This window comes from Camelus bactrianus, chromosome 2 (assembly GCF_048773025.1).
Source record: "Camelus bactrianus isolate YW-2024 breed Bactrian camel chromosome 2, ASM4877302v1, whole genome shotgun sequence".
Classification (NCBI taxonomy): domain Eukaryota; kingdom Metazoa; phylum Chordata; class Mammalia; order Artiodactyla; family Camelidae; genus Camelus; species Camelus bactrianus.
Window position 1 is genome coordinate 82,977,425 of NC_133540.1, and position 17,458 is coordinate 82,994,882.

Genomic DNA, 17,458 nt, shown 5'->3' on the forward strand with positions numbered 1-17,458 from the left:
TCTTTAATATTTTCATTAATCCCATTAGGCAGTCAAGTGTTATACAATGTTTACTCTACATTCTAACTTAAATTTCCAATGAGCACTTCAAACTTAACTTTTATAAACTAAGCTCCTAATTTTTCCCCCTAAACCAGCTCCTCTCTCCATCTTTGCTATCTCAGTAAATAGTAACTACATTATTCCAGGTGATCAAGCCAAAAATCAGGAATAATTATTGACCTTTTCCTTTCTCTCTCACTTTACCTCTAAGTTATTAAATTCTATCTTCTCTAAGTTTCAGAGTATATCTAGAATATTACAATTCTTAACCATCCCCTCTACTGGCACAATCACATATCTAGACTACTATAGTAGGCTCTAAACGGTTCATGTCTCTTCCCTTGACCCCTTAAGATATCTCCTATTTGACATCAGTTTCCAATCAATGTCATTGTCTTCTTAAAGTCCTTTCATTACCAGAGAACCCTGTATTATTGGTCCCATTTGCTTCTCTGACTTTGTTTCCACCAAATTCACTATTTCACACTGGTCTATCCAGTATTTCTCAGACTTGCCAGGCAGACTTATAAATCAGGGCCTCTGTAAATGGGTTCTTTCTGAACTACCTGCAAGATTTACTTTCTTCTAGTTTTTGCTCTTTTGCTAGGGGGAACAGTTCCTGTTCACACTATCCAGCTGTGAACACCTTATCCCAACCAGTACTTCCCATTCGCTTTCTACAATTCAGCTTTCTCTTTAGCATGAAACATGATCACACCAACAATTTATTATTTATCATGGGTTCATCTCTCTCAGCCAGTTAAAATATAAGCTCCGTGAAAGAAGAGATTTTTCTTTCACTTATGGTTTTCTTCTAGATGGTTAGAATAATTCCTGGCACATCCTGATTCATTTCCCAATAATTACATGCACTTAGAAACTAACATTTTCTCCAAAGGTCTCAAATTGGCTCAAATTGCCCAGCAAACTTGGGCAAAATTTAGCTGGGCTTGGGTTTTGTCTGCAGACACGATATTTTTAAACAACTTTAATTTATTGACAGTCAACATACAAAAATATCCCGAATAAATAATGAAACACTCAGCTTACCCTAAAAGGTGGAAGATTTGATGACAATGGGGCTTGGATGTTACATGTCAAAATTGACTGGAGCTGAGAATTACCTGGCTGACACTTTCAGGAAGGCCACATTACAGTCCCCATGATGCCTTCTTTTCCTTAAACCTGGACTGACTTCAGGCACTTATGTGCCTGGTTACTCCAGCCATCTCATTTTGTGACTTCTGAAAAAGTAGGTGCCATGGAGATACCAATTCACTTCACAGAAATTATTTCTAATCATTATAATTATATAAATTAGATTGAATGTGGGAGCCCATGACTGGGTGAACAAATTGTAACAGACCCCAGCCACTTGTCTCCTTAAAGAAGAGCAAATGTGCTTAGTAACTGCCTTGCTTGCATAGTTGAGGTTGTAGGTAGCACTCTGCTCATTGCAAAGCAACGACCCAGGCCCTCGGCTATAAACGCTGGGCATGCCTGCTGTTAGATAGTCTTCTGTCCCCAAAGCAAGGAACTGGCTGGTCTGGTGGTCTGCTTCAACATATCTATAAGAATGTATCTTGCTCCCCTCTTCCCATGACTTCCCTAAAGGTAAACTGTAGGCCCCCAAAGGAACGAGTCTTGGGCTGGAATGGTAAACAAGTTATAAAAAGCTGCAGACTCAGAGGTGAGAAGGCTGGTTAGCCAATGACGGGTAAGATCTCCAGAGGGGGGCAACCTAAGACAGGCACAGCCACCTGAGTCCAAGAAAAACGTTAAGCAGCTGCTTCTCATACATTCCACCCTGATAAGCTGTAAGGCTGGCTGATGTCAACATGAACATGATTTACCAAAACATAAAGGGTCTTCTGACCTTGAGCCAAACTCAACAATCTTGATCCCACCCTGTCTTTCCCTAAATTCCTGCATTCCGGGTCACATAACTGTCAGTGATTTCTCCTTTGATTGTACACAATAAATGTGGGAGCATTTGAGAGGTTCGTGGAGTTGGCTCCTGACTCCCTCTCGCTCTCTTGACTTTTTGCACAGAGTCTCGAGTAATTCATTCCATCTCTGTGGGACTTCTGCTGGTGAAAACCCACAGCTGGTGACAAACCCACAATTAAATATGAATATTATTACCGATTGGGAAACTACTGAGAGAAGTTAAGAAAGTAAATGTTTATGAAAGTTACTACTAACTAATATGAGAGCTGAGTTTCCCATTATATCACATAGACTTGCATAAGACTAACCATATTTTTAGTGTTGGCAAACGGTAAGCAATGAATATGAAAAATGTATGTTCTCATGTATTAATGAAATTTTAATTAACACATCCAAAATATCATTTTAGATATTTGTTTAAAGAGTTTTAGACTAAAAGACACATTGAGGTACTTCTAGGAAAAAAAAAAAATCCTGAACCACACAGCTGGTACATAGCAGAGGTTAGCCACACAAACACAAACTATAAATAATTCCTACACACTATAAAATCCTCATTTCTTATAATCATGTTCTAAATCAACCTGAGTAGAAGCATTCCTTGGAATATGTGGTACAAAAATTGGATGGGAAAACAATTCTAATTGTCATGACTTCTTAGAATTCGAATTCTTTTTTAGGTATTTCAAACCACAGAGTTACCATATTATGGAGGAACAAGATTTAAATAGCACCACAACCCATCTCTGATCTCCCACTGCCTGGACTACTTGTCTTCCCTTCAGGAAATAAGGTAATATTTTCATTTATCTTCCTGTTGTTCTATATAACTTATGATTTTGTAAAACTTAATAACATTTCTCCAAAAAGTATTTTTAAAGAAACTAGTCAGTGTACCTTAAGATGCACTGAGAGATTGTTCGATAACTAATTGTTTGGTAGCTACTGATTTACCTCCTTTTCAGTGCTTCTGAATACAATTAACGTATAGATGTTGGAAACTATTGACTCCCTCAAGATTCAGCAGCCTGTCCTAAGTTGAGCTGGGATCAGCAATTCTCCTTGTACCTGACACAGTGTTATTTCTACCTGCTAATTCTTCTCCTTATGAGGAAGCCAGACTCCATGTTTTGGCTCACCTGAAATCTGATTTAAAAATTAGTTCCTCTTGCATTTTGCATTTCTGATAGTCATTCTCCACAAGATTAAAGAAGAGTTGTAAATAATATGCATATGTCAATAATATATAAATAATATATAAATTTTTTTCATTACTGTATCTTCACATCTGGAAGAGTACCTGGCATAGTAGCAAATATTCCTTAATTTAATTAGTCAATTAATTAACCACTTATACATAGGGTCAATAACCCTACTAACTTGCTAGGCCCAAAAGGACCTCCCACAGTTTAGAAACCAAGATTTTACATTATGTTGTGTTAATTTCTCCTTATAAAGAACTTGTCATATTCACATCCATGTGTTTCTCAGTGAACCTGCTTTTATCAGTCTTCATTTCCCTTTCCCAATTATTTGGTACAAATATAAATTAATATATAATTAATGAGGAAATATGGGAAATATGTGATTTCAAAAAGAGTAAAACTATTATTGATCAGCCCCATATCTGTTCCACAGGACTAAGTAAACATGAAATTTTTCATTTTTACCTGCCTTTTGGCTGTTGTTCTTGCAAAGCATGTAAGTATAATAAGATATTTATAAGTACCTCCTGTTATTTAAATATTAGAAGAGTGACTCTTTTATGCAGACAATGGCAAGGGTAGGCAGCAGGGAAGAGAGACTAAGTGTGTGAACTTTTATAATCAAAGATGGCACTGGCCCTGCCTTATACAAGATATCAAGGTGGATAAAAATACTTTTTATTAAGTGTTTTCCTTGTAGGGTTGGACAAACTTTAGTTATAGGTTAAATGGCATACCCTTTCTTCTATATCTGTTTGAATGTACCTGGGAACTCTTTTCACCCCAAGAACAACTTCCTAAAAGTAAGAAATATATTAAGCATTAAGAAGGATTTATTTGAAGTACAGAATTATTTGCTTTTTAATATTATAAGCTTCTATACTATTCCAATAATAATGAAAATAATTCAACTAAACCCTAGACATTCCCAGAAACAGAATTCTAAAAGCCCCGGCCACCAAAACAAAACAAAAACCACAAAAATGAAAACAAACACAAACAACAGCAAAAAAAAAAAAAACTCAGTGAGACAGCTTGACATTTTAAACCTACCATAAAACTGAAGCTTATATTTGTTTTTGTTTCTTATATAGGAGATGGATCAGGGCTCCTCCAGTGAGGTAAGATACTTTAGTATAAATATAAAACCCTTTCACCTGGTAAAAACATAATATTCCCTGAACTATCACTTTTATAATAGTTTTATCACCAGTAAGTCTAGAGGTACAGAGTCAGAGAAAATTGGAAGCACAATCATAAAAAATATATATATAGGGGTGAGTAAAGACCAAAAGCCTACACATTCAAATCACCAAGAGTAAATTTGTGCGTTTTTTTCTAGACATCTCTCATATTAATGGTATTAGTTCAGAAGTCATGATGAACATTTTGTGAGAGAGTGACAGCAATCAATTGTGTTTCTGCAATAAGGACTCATGCTGTTCCTTATTAGATGCTACTTTCCAAATGACTTCCTGGCCATGGGTGCCTAACAGAGGCCCACAGACAATTTCAGCGTCACCTAAGCATTTTCTTGTTTTCCTATGATGTATTTAATCTCTTTTAAAATGACAAAAGAAAAAAGATAATAATGAAAAAAAGAAAAAGAAAATTGGAAATTGTACAGAAGAAATGGGATATTTTTCCTCTCTTCTCTGTCGATGACATTTGGGAAAGCTTTGATTCAGTTATTCATAGCCCAAAAGCACAGTGTGGAATGAGTTAGTTATATGAAATATAATAAGTTAATTTAATAAAGGAAATGAAACTTTGGTTAACTTGTTGTGTAATTCAAGTAAAGATGTAAGTTATTTACCCAATGGATAATGGTTGTGGACTGATACTTTATTAATACAATTTAGGTAAATAAATAATATTGTCTTTCTTTTTCTAAGGAATCTATCAACGTCTCTCAGCAAGTAAGTCCTAAATTCTTAAATTAAATATATTTTAACTTCCTTTATTTAATCAAAATTATAAAATAAATTTATTTATTTTATAGAAATTTAAGCAGGTAAAGAAGGTGGCCATTCATCCCAGCAAGGTAAAGTTATTACTCTATTCATCTTGATTGATGACACATCTTTATCTATAAAACATGGGTCACTTTCTCATTCATTCCAAATGAGTATCATTTTTAACTATAATTGTGAAAATGGTGATGTTTTCATTGTTTTGACAAAATGCTACGGACTAACATGAAAGGAAAAGATTTGTGAGCCATTTTTGAGCCTCACTGTTAAAGCACATTATCTTTGAAATGGTTCATCACCTTTGCTTTTTTTTCGTAATTTTGTAATCTTTTTGTTCACAAAATAGTATTTTATTTTCTATCACTTCATGCTCAAGAATATAATACTGCATTTCAGTAAATGCTGTATCCTTCTTGGTTTTGCTTTCTTTCAGGAGGACATCTGCTCCACATTTTGCGAGGTACATATTCATTTCATATCTGTAGTATAATGTGAAGTAAAATATTATAGTACTTTGAACAGAATTGAAATTAACCTGGATTTGGAAAGTACATTTCAAGTCAATCAGATTTGAAAACCAAAATTATCTTTAAAGAATGAGACCAAATTATATCTTCATCTCTTAATTCTATGAATAATTCAAATGAAGAAAATATATCTTTGCACGAAGCAGCTAATATATTTGATTCCCAGATTCTATGAGGAATGAAGAAATTTTCCTTTAGATTCATTCTCAGTCTCCAACTAAACATTTTCATTCTTAATGCTTCAAGCTTAACATTTTTTTCTTTTTTAAATTCTTTCCTATTGAAGTATTTTTCTTAAAATTGATTAACTTAAATCAATCTGTTTATCACAGAAACAATAGCTATTTACTTCCAAAAGATGTTAATTGGCCTAGTGAGGTATTTTTCTGAATACACAACAAAACAAATAATGACCATTAAAATGGAAAAGAAAAGCTTATCTATGAATTGCCTAAATTTATCTTGTGTATTCGTTAATTCACTTGACAGCATTTATTCAACAAGAACTATGTCCCCGATACTATCCTAGTCTCCAGGGACACAATACAAATATGATCGCCTCTGGGATGCAACAATAGATACAATAAATGACAGTGACTACCTCTGGTTGTACGTTTACCACCAAAGCAGAAATGCTAATATAATTCATTACAAAACTCAGACAATGAAAATGAATCCATTCTAGCGCTTTTCTTTATGGGAGACGGAAATGTCCCTTTATATTCGGGAGAAAACGTTCTAAGTAATGCTGTGGCAATAATAGATCTAATTCTTTTTCTTCTCTCTTTTAAGGAAGCTGTAAGGAACATAAAGGAAGTGGTGAGAAATTTTTATTTATTTTGAAGAATTTTTGATTCATATTACTGATACATATTCCTATAATACTATCGATGGCATATGAGGACATCTGTAAATTTCCTCTTTTCATAAACTGGAAAGAGATTTATAAGTTGCTCAAAAATGACCATGTTTCCTGCCCACTTTAGTAATATCCACCTAACTGGATATATAGTATGATCTATAGTCTCCTAAGCCTGCTACATTTAATCATAGGATCATTTTTACTTCTTTCACTTGTTTTCCAAAGGTGATTAATAACAAACAGCCAAGAAACCTGGTTACATTGCTTTTATGTCAATCTTTTTAACTTATCATGCTAGTGTGTGTAACCTGAGACATATTCCAAATAGCCACTAATATTCAAAGAATTATGCTGGCATGTCTTCTGGTCACCAGATTTTGATTATATATATTATTATTTTTCAGGAAATATCCTAGCTCAGTAAGAGACTTTTTCCTTTAACATCAAATAGCAAGTTCACCAAAAACTAGATTTTCAGCAAAGTGTGGATTAATTTGTTGTTGACATCGCAAATAGTGTGAGCACCGGAGAAATCATTTACCCAAACCTGATGTAGTTTTGGGGAGATTCAAAGTGACTGTCTATACCATGGTGTGCACTGGTGCTCCTGACAGCAATATCAGATATCTGCCTCCAGGGGAAAGTGCATTTTAAATCAAGCCAGTCAAATCAAGAGCCTACCAATTGCCTTCAACGTGGTTTCAGCCTGAAACACCTCAGTATTGCTCGGGGCAATGGTTCTCCATGTGCTATTTCTCAGCTAGCAGTATTAGCATCACCTGGGCATACTGATGCACTTTAAAATTTGAGACCGTCTTGTTTAAGGGAGGTGACTGAGGGAATGGATTAAAATGTATAGGTCACTGGAACAAGAAAGACATGCTGTGGTAGAAATAGCCAAGCAATAAGCACGGCAGGAAAAGGCGCCTGGGAAAGGATGGAGCACAGGCGAGGTCCAGAGCCTTGTGTCCTGAGGCACAGCCAGAAGCCTTCCTACTCAGTACCTAGGAAACCTGCTTTACTCTTTTATCTCCAACAGGGAGCCAATGGCCTCTTACAAATAAGCACTGTGTCCTCTAGAACAGGTACACAGGATTTAGTGTGCCACATGTCTCATCAGGCCTACTGTGTAATTTTTTTTGTCACCTGCCTTCACTCCATAGGCATTTGATATTGTATGAATAATGTAGAATTGATGAAAACTTCTAAATGAAACATATTTTCAGTCACACGTTATTGCTTTGGCACAAAGTGAGGGGTCTGAATATTTAATTTATTGAATTCCTAAAAAAATATATGATTTCTCAGTAGTTGTGGCTTGGGCCCTAAATATATTTAATTAATTGCCTCTTCTACTCTAGTACAACTCAAAAGCTAAGTGCATTCTTCTTTTCTTCCCCTAAGGAATCAGCTGAAGTCCCCACAGAGGTAAGTAATTTTCATTCAACTGAAATGAAATTAATACCAACTAGCACTATTTTCTTTTTGTGTATTTTTATGGCAAGTGCTTTTGTTTTCTTAACAGAAAGATAAGCCCATTGTGGAAGATAAGCACTACACACAATTTCTCACACAAATTGTAATTTCAACTAAACCGTAATATCATTGCTGTTTTTTCTCCCAATGTTCACATAACTCATTCCACCCCAATGAGATATTTACCCTCAATTTACAGTAAGTAATATATTTTCTCTATTTTTGTTACTTTGATTTCCAGCTATTAGCTTGTTAAACTTGTGGACTTACAGTTTAAGATAAGTAAGTGTTGGGCAATTAACCAAATGATTTTGAAGGAGTTACAAGCCTCAGAAAATTTGTTTCAAGTTTAAATGGTGTAAGTGTAGTTGAGGTATCACATCTTTGTCCACTCAACGTCTTTTTGCCAATAGCATCATAGACATGTCTCAAAAGTAAAGGTTTCCAAGCTACACATAGGAGGTCATGTACCCCGTCCTCTGGACTAGAGAAGTTTGTTGGGTGCACAAGGATAGAGCACCTGCTTTACAGTCAGCAACTTGTATTCCAATCATAACTTCACAAACTATTTCTTAACCTTTTCAAGCTACAGTTTCCTCAACTAAAAATGAAGATAGTTATATTGACCCTGAGGAATTACATTAGATGATATGTACATAAATTATGTTAAAAAATGCTTGGAACACAGTATAGGCACATCTAAAAAAAATAACAGTTATTATTACCATGTCCCTACACAGAGCAGACATTCCTTCTAAAAACTTTAGAATAGAAACTGCCTTTCTTTGAATACCTAAATATGGGACTCCCCACATAAAACCTCTGTTTTTAGGAAATTATGATTGCTTTAAAAGCCATTCTTATACTTTGTCAAAATAATTCCAGTAGCACTCTCCCTTTGTACCACCTTCAAGGTAACAGGTTACTCACAGAAAATTCTAAAGACCGATTGACATTCTACACACCCATATTTTCAAATCTCTATGAAATGAACATTCTTTTGAGTGAAGCTGGCACTGCAGTTTTATATTTAATCTCTAAAAAGATCTTTAGAGTCAGCTCAAAGGCTATGGAATTTACTAGAATATTTATTAAGCCTGATAGGTGATAGACAGACAGACAGACAGACAGACAGACATAGCACACTGCCATATATTTTAACAGATATAATCCTACATGGTAAATAATGCTCAGGGAGAATGCAATATGATATATTATGCATAAACAACATAATGACCAAGTTATGAATTCTAACACCTAGGATAAAGGGAGTTAAAGTTCAGTTCTGTCTGACTCCAAAGAGCAGACTTCTTACACACACCAGACAGAAATGACAGACATTTGCCTTTTAACTCAAGAAATGTTCCTTTCCCTTCTCATACCTACTTTTGTTTTTTTCACATAGATACTGTTCTGGAGGTCTTCATAATCAGACAATGTTGTTAATTTTGCTATGTATTAACAAAGGTAGAAACAGCTACAATAAATTTTATGTGACTGAACTATTCTTGTTAGGTAAATTTGCCACCATTTTTAAATTATCTAATTAAAGGTCTAAGTAATTTGGTTCTGACAAAATGTGCTTTTGAGCCATGGAGGAGGTTCAATATTGGAGTAAATTTTATAATTTTCTTTCTCTCTAGAACAAAATCAGTCAATTTTATCAGAAGTGGAAATTCCTCCAGTATCTCCAGGCTCTTCATCAAGGTCAGATTGTGATGAACCCATGGGATCAGGGCAAGACAAGGGCCTACCCCTTTATTCCCACTGTGGTGAGTGCTGGTTTTTTAGTTTGTCCTTTGCTATTTTTGTTTGTTTGTTTGTTTTTGGCGGGGGATGAGCTCAGGGTGAAGATATGAACAATATCTAGAGACAAAATGCCCCAACAAGGTTTTAACTTAGAAAGTAGAACAATTGGGAACAAAATCTCATAGTCCAGAAATTAAATCACAGACAATATAGTCTTAAATATAGTAACAAATAACAGTAGTAACCATAGTGACAAGGAATTAATTGAACATACCTGTCTGAAGCATTTGCCCCTATATCATTTCACTTGGTTCCTCAAACAATTCTGTAAGTTGGGAGGGGACAGTAATCATTATCATCATGTAACAAAAAGATCGTACTGTAAGAAAATATAAGGAAATGAAGTAACTTGCCCAAATTCCAAGTACTGTCTACCATAAAACAGTTTATCTTAAGGAATTTTTTCTCATATGAGGAATAAATAACAAAAGTTATCTTGGCCCTCTTTTTTTTTTTTTTTTTTTTTTTGAATACAGAACACAGAGCAGCTCTCCATCAGTGAGGTAAGGCATTTTATTACAAAGGTAATACCCGGGAAACTACTAAGATACTAACATTTATCAAACATGGTAATAGACGGTTTTTGATCTAGTTTTGTAAGCAATAAATCTTGACTTACAGAATACGGGGAAATTGGAACTTCAGACATCCAAGAAAAATATGGGGAAGGCAGAACAAAAATGTACACATCCAAGGATACAAAGATGGTTACCAGGGGTAGAGGGGGGTCAGAAGGGATAAATTGGAAATTCGAAAATTGCTTCTCTTGGGGAGTGATGGAAATGTTAGCTATCTTGATTGTGGTGGTAGTTTCATTGTGTGTACATCTATCAAAATTCATCAAATTGTACATTTGAAATATGTGTAGTTTACTGTACAGGAACCATGCCACAATAAAGGTGTTAAAAAAAAAAAAGATTAGATTTGTGCTAGTAGACCTTATCAAAAAGTTAATACTACTGCTTTTCCCAAAGTCACTATTACTATTGCTGTGGCACAGGAGGCTGAATAATGTAGAACTGAGGAAAACTTTTAAAGGAAACACATTTTCAGTCACATGTTACTGCTCTGACACAAAGTGAGGGCTCTGAATATTTATTTACTGAATTCCTAAAAAAATAGTAGTTCCTGGGCTCTAAATATATTGAATTAATTGCCCCTTCTACTCCAGTACAACTTTAAAGCTAAGTTAATTCTTCTTTTCTTCCCCTAAGGAATCAACTGAAGTTCCCACAGAGGTAAGTAATTTTCATTCAAATAAAATGAAATTAATATCACCCACAAGTCATGGTGTACATCTTAAGTTTTGTAAACATAGTGAGAGGAATCCAATGTACCATTCTGAAATAAGAACTCTAGTTCATCAAGATCCATACAAAGTGCTACAATCCAAGCGGTTCATATTTTATCAACAAGGTTAAAATGTATTATTTCAGTTTTTTTTACGGAATCTGCCAACTTCTCTCAGGAAGTCAAAATCACTTACATTAAATGTAGTTAAGAAATTACTTTTTATTTTGTTATGGTATACAATAACTATTATTTATTTTATATAAATGTAAGCAGGAGGGGATGTGGTTATGCACACCAATCAGATGAAATTTATTTATCTATTTATTGGTTCACTGATGAGATATGTCACTCATCATTCACTTAAGAAGTAGGTATTTAGCAAGTAATATGTCCCTTACATGGTTCTAGATCTTTGGGATACAACAGCAATCTACAAAAGCAATGAAAATAAATTTAATTATTCTTCTTTATAAAAGAGGGGTTTTATATATATATTCAAGAGGAAATTATGTATAAACAATACAGTGAGAATAAAATGTCTAACTCATTTCTTTAAGGAAAATTCAAAAAAGACTGTTGATATGGTAAGGTATTATTATTTCTATATAAAGATATATTTAAGTCATATTTTCAAAAACTAATATTAAAATATTACTAGCTAGGCTTATCTGAAATCTTTCTTTTTTTTAATCAGATTTTTACTTTTTTGAGCTGGAAATTTTACTTCAATTCTTCTTTTTCATCTCTCATACTAATATTCTTTCTAAAAGAAAGACTTTTAATTCCATAAATATTAAGAATATACTAAGGATTCAATTACTCTGGTCCCCAAAGTTTGGTTATTTTGTTTGTTTCTAAAGGAATCTTCTAGTAGTTCATCTAGTGAGAAAAATGATGATTTTAAAATAAAACAACCAACTAGTTTATTGAGAAATACTGCACTTTCCTGTTGTTAATTATTTTAAGTAAATTATGTATTGCTAATTTGTTTTAGCAGAACCACATCAAAATAGCAAATGGAAATGAAGAAAAACCCTTGTAAGAAATATACACAGGTTCAAAGTCATTTTAGACACCTGAAATGAACTATCTACATAGTCAAGACTAGCTGTTCTATCCCATGCCTTTGCTAATTTTCACTGGACTCTGGTTCATTGGTATTTATTTTTAAGTTAATTTTAAATAAGGTATTTTAAAAATAAGCCAATGTCAAATCAGCATGTTGTCAATTGCCTTCGGCAAAATTTTACCCTGATTCTCTCTCATTGTTTAGGGGGTTGAATACTGGATTGGGTTATGAGTTCTGTAAATCACAGGTACAAAACTGCTGTGGTAGAAAGAGCCAAGTGGGTAAGCACAATGGGAAAGCGTCCTGGGAAAGGACGAAGCGTGGATTGTAGCCCACAGTCTTGTGGCCTGAGGCACAGCACAGCTTCCTCCTCAAGGGCCTTAGGAAGCATGCTTTACCCTTTCTCTCAAACTTGGGGTCCATGGCCACCAAAAAAAAAAAAAAAAAAAAAATGAAGGTCTTCCTAAGTGTATGCAGGCTGATTAGCTTTCTTCTCTCTCTCACTCACCCTCTCCTTCTCTCTCTCCCTTTGTACCTGCACATACTCAATGAGAATCTGACATTATGTGAAAAATACAGATAAACAGAAAATTTGAAACATATTTTCAGTCAGGTATCATGTTCACACAGAGAATGCTCTGATAATGAATATTTGAACTCACTAAATTCACAATCAATTTCTATAAAGTAGCACTTCGTTTCTTGGTAACAGTGGCTTGGCCCTGAATTATTAAACTAATTCACTCTAGTTCTCTAAGAATGATAAAGATAAAATTACCAGTGAGCTATCCAAGTAAAGCCGACTTTCATTTTCTTTCCCTAAGGAATCAACAGAAGTATTCACTAAGGTAAGTAATTTCCGTTCAAACAAAATTTATTAAATATTAACCTTTGATATTTTCTCCTGTATTTATCACAGTTTATTTTTATTATTAACAGAAAACTGAATTGACTGAAGAAGAAAAGGATCACCAAAAATTTCTGGTAAATTTTTCATACGAACATTTATAACACAGCCAGACTCAGCTTGGACACTGCTGAGCCACAATCCTCTCAACAAAACAGAACAAAACAAATTTTTTAAAATAAATTCAAATTTCTGTAAGTCTTCCTTTACTTTGTCAAAACTCTTACGAAAGCATTCTCTCATTGGACCAATGGTATCATCATTATTCCCTTGTTGTTCTAAAAACTCAGTGATTTTTCATTTTGTAAAAGCAGTAAATTATCTTAAAGGCAGATGCTACTGTGTTTAATTCCAATTTTAATCCCTGTAATAATCCATAGTTGGGCCCATATAGATGGTTCGAAATAGAACATGAAGGAGAGAAATATTTAGTAATCATAAATAGGTGTCAGGCATTATGCAAAATGCTCTCTCTATATTAATTAATTTACTTCCAGAAGGTAAGTGACACTCAGAGAGAGTAACAATTGGCTCAATGTCACAGATTCTACTAAGTTAAATCACACCTTCTATACGACTCTAAGGACCAGAGTGTTTCCACTAGACATGGAAAAACCACAATCTGAAACGCTTATTTCAGTAAATTAAGAAATTATCCTTTTGCCTTCTTGCACATTTTTTTTCCTTTTTCCTTTTCTCTTTATTCCTCTCACTTAAGCATTTTGACATTGGGGTCTGAAAAAACTAAAGAATATTCTTAATTCTACAGTTCATTCTATGAATGCAAAACATAGAATTAATTCTAAATGAATAAACTTTATTTTGCTTAGGTCTGTTTGGTATCATTTAGAATGTATCCAAATAGATCAAGCTTTAGTTTATTTAGTTATGTCCAGGTGTGCTCTGACACAAAATTACTTACAATTTTTTTCAGAACAAAATCTACCAATATTATCAGACATTCCTCTGGCCAGAGTATCTCAAGACTGTTTATCAATATCAGAAAACTATGACTCCATGGAATCACATCAAGGTAAAAGCTTACCAAATTATTCCCAATTTGGTGAGTTCTACCTTTTATTTGTAGTTTTAAAAAAAGTTATCTTTTGTAGTAAAAATAAGCTAAGGACATGAAATAGAGACATAAAATTCCAACAAGTTCTCAAGCAGAAGCTGAAACAAAATTAAATTTAAAAATTCTAGGCTGGAAATAAAATTATAAATCATATGGTACAAATATAGCTACAATAAGCGAAAATAATTATAATGATAAATTGCATTTACATTGGATTTAAATTTATTGAGTGTGTGCTCATAATGTTTCAGTGGATTCCTACAGTAATTCTTGACGGTAGGTCAAGATAGAGATTATTACTTACGTTTTATAAAATTATCTGAAATTCTAAAATTAGCTGGACCAAGCTCTAATTTACAATTCTCCTTTATTTCATTTTTTAAAAGGTGACTTAAGAAACATCTTTTAATGTAAGGAATAAGTGGGAAAGCAGTAACTTGAACCCAGAGAACTGACAATTCAGTACAAAGAATATAGGATTGGAATCAGAAGATCTGATATGAAATAAGCTTTTGATTTTGACAAGTCACTTCATTTTGCATTATTTTTAAAAATATGATTTACTTTATTATATCATTTAAAGATATCCTCTCCATGATTAGAGAAAATAAGAATTTAGTCCTATAGTTTGAATATGAGATGCCAAAAGAACATTCTAAATATCTCCATGGAAATGTAAATATTCCTTTCTTTTGTTATTATGAACATTTAGCTAAAATATGTTATTCCTTTCTCTTTTAAAGAGATACTTTTAAGATTCTTGAATTAACTGCTTCTACTTGATTATGGTAAGTGCCTTTAGACTTGGAATTTAAACAATAAATAGGATTTTTGTGCAAAGACTGCGACTGTAAAACTGTTTAATATAGTTTCAACTTTAATTAAATCCTACTTGGTTTATGAAATATTTTCAATTTTGCTTAGACCTTTTTGATTCACAAGTGTAAGTTATCTGTGTAATTTGCATGCATTTTATAACTATTTTGAAAATAAATTTTAAGAAAGTTTCTCTAGAGCTGATGATACATTCAGCCACAAGCAATAGTTCTGGGTGGAAACTGTCACAAGCATAATGTTCACGGAGATGTTTACCTACTGCCTTTGAGTTGAGCCAAGAAGTTCAGACAGCATTTCAGTTTGGTGGAAGATATACGTCAAGAGAGTTTTCCTATAGAAGATTTTCTGAAACAAATTATCTGCATCATTTTCTCTGGAAAAAATCATCATTTTTTTCAATACACAAAATTTATTTTTCCTAGTTTCTTTCTTTGACATTTTAACCATTGCTTTAAAAAGTCATGATGAGACCCAAAGAAACTAATGCATATTAGTGTTGCTTTTTTTGTATAGTCACCTTTTATTTTTCTTATATTGTCCTTGCAGTATATAGGTTATCTCCAATCTTGGAATTCTGTCTCACTCAATTTATCTTCTTGTTCTTTTTATATGCCCTGCAACAGGACAAAGTAGGTTTCAGAGAAATGAATAATAACAGTAGTAATAATTTGTTGAGGCCTCAGAATGCTGGTCACAATTTTAAACCCTTTGCCTATCTTAATAAATTTCGTGGTCACAGAAAAACCTAGGCGGTAGTTAACATTACCAGCCAATTTGAGATATGGACACTGAAGCCACAGAAGTTAAACATATTGTCTGTGATCACCCTTCAACAGCAGAAGAGCCAAGACTCTAACACTCATATCCAGCTCTAGGACTCAACACTCCATTGCTGACGCCAAACTACAACCAAAGTCCAGCTCGGGGATTTTTTTAGAGGATATTTTTTAACTTTAGGTACATTGTCACGAACTTGATTTGTTTGATCATGTCATTTCAACCCTCCAAATGTGAAGAAGGGCAGGACAACTTCACAAAATAATTTTATGTGAGAAAAATAGTAACTACCCTGGGTAAGAGCTGAAAATATAGCTGTATTTTATAAAAAACAATATTCTCCACGCTATCATTATTTATATACCTATTCTACATTTTTAAAAAGCTGATCATGTGTCCCATAATGTGAGAGACATGAGGGAGACAGAAATAAGATACTAAACTTATCCTCATTGAGCTCTGTTTTGGATAAGGACACAGAAATGGCAATACAATGTGCCAAATGCTGTTAGAGGCATGAGAAGTATATGGTAGCACAAAAAGGTCAAGCGATGCATCAGACTTAAGTCCTAAACTAAGTGCTTTCAGATAATTAGAAATAGACTAAGCAGAGCAATGGCAGAGGGAAAACAAAAAGGCAAAAGCCACTGAACTGACAGAAAAATTATAAAATAAACAGTAACCAAAAAATGCACAATAGATTTTGAAGAATTTATTCATTTTAAAGTGATTTCTTAAAACATCAACCCAAAGTAATTTTGCATAATAAATGTTTTTTCACTAAAATCCAGATTTTAATTTAATAGAAGGATTTTAAATGTAGGAAGCAGTAATATTTTATTTCTAATAAACTGTTTGGAAAATAAGGATAATTAAATGTTCCTTCAAAATTGGCTGAAAATGGAAATATTTACCATTTAAGAAATAAATATAAATATTACTTTGGTATGCTGGATTGAAGAACCTGGATATCAATTTTCACTCATTCATTAATTTTTTTCAACAAATAGTTATTAAAATCCTATTTGTTAGATATCATATTGGGCACTAGAAAATATTAACTAATAATAGTTATAAATAATAACATTCTGTTAGACTAAGGATGGATGGGTATGTGTTGTTCTGTGTATAGACATACATTACTTCTGGAATATAAGTCTAGTAGATGATACAATATTATCATTTTCTTCTTAGGCTCAACTGGAAAATCTATCTTCTGCAGTTTCTTATCTACCACTTTACTTCATCCTACCGGCATGTTTAGAGAGACCCATTAATAAGATAGAAATATTGAGGAAAAGGAAGACTGTGCAGAATATTTCCTGAAGTATTTATACCATCCCGTTAGTTCATGTTGAGTATACTGGGTCTGTATTGTGGTTATATACGAACTTAGCTGATGATTATTGAAAATGTTTTCACTACTCTTTGAGTTATAGAACTACATTTCTTTTTCCATGAAAATAAAATTTCAAATGCATTCATTGGTGCATAATTGTCATTTTTATCGTTCATACGGGCCCACGAGGCTACTGATGATAATATAAACAGTCCTTTAACAATTACTTTAAACCAGCTTGGCTACCAGAGAAATAACTGTATAGTTTCTCGGTACTTCAGTTTTACTTCTCACAATGGCTAACCTTGGACGTTACA

At 33.5% G+C, this 17,458-nt stretch overlaps 1 protein-coding gene and 1 long non-coding RNA gene across 3 annotated transcripts in view; one reads left to right on the forward strand and one right to left on the reverse strand.

Moving 5' to 3' along the window:
• Positions 1-3,642: 3,642 nt before the first annotated feature.
• Positions 3,643-15,324, forward strand: LOC105080410 (alpha-S2-casein). 2 transcript variants are annotated; one of them, XM_045506150.2, is made up of 15 exons: positions 3,643-3,693; positions 4,292-4,318; positions 5,093-5,116; positions 5,200-5,241; positions 5,604-5,630; positions 6,490-6,516; positions 7,964-7,987; positions 9,679-9,807; positions 10,321-10,347; positions 11,059-11,082; positions 11,695-11,721; positions 13,031-13,054; positions 13,146-13,190; positions 14,048-14,146; positions 14,932-15,324. In XM_045506150.2, exons 1-15 carry the CDS (start codon positions 3,643-3,645, stop codon positions 14,941-14,943), a joined length of 609 nt encoding a protein of 202 aa, XP_045362106.2. In that variant the 3' UTR covers positions 14,944-15,324. The 2 variants fall into 2 exon arrangements, with proteins under 2 accessions (XP_045362106.2, XP_074200715.1); XM_074344614.1 differs by having other exon boundaries at positions 14,048-15,324.
• Positions 4,346-17,458, reverse strand: part of LOC141573775 (uncharacterized) — a 132,237-nt gene continuing 119,124 nt past the window's right edge. Inside the window, exons 4-5 of the long non-coding RNA XR_012499978.1 lie at positions 15,543-15,639; positions 4,346-10,163 (exon numbers count right to left, since the gene is read on the reverse strand). This is a non-coding gene — a long non-coding RNA (uncharacterized LOC141573775). The remainder of the gene's footprint in view (positions 10,164-15,542; positions 15,640-17,458) is intronic.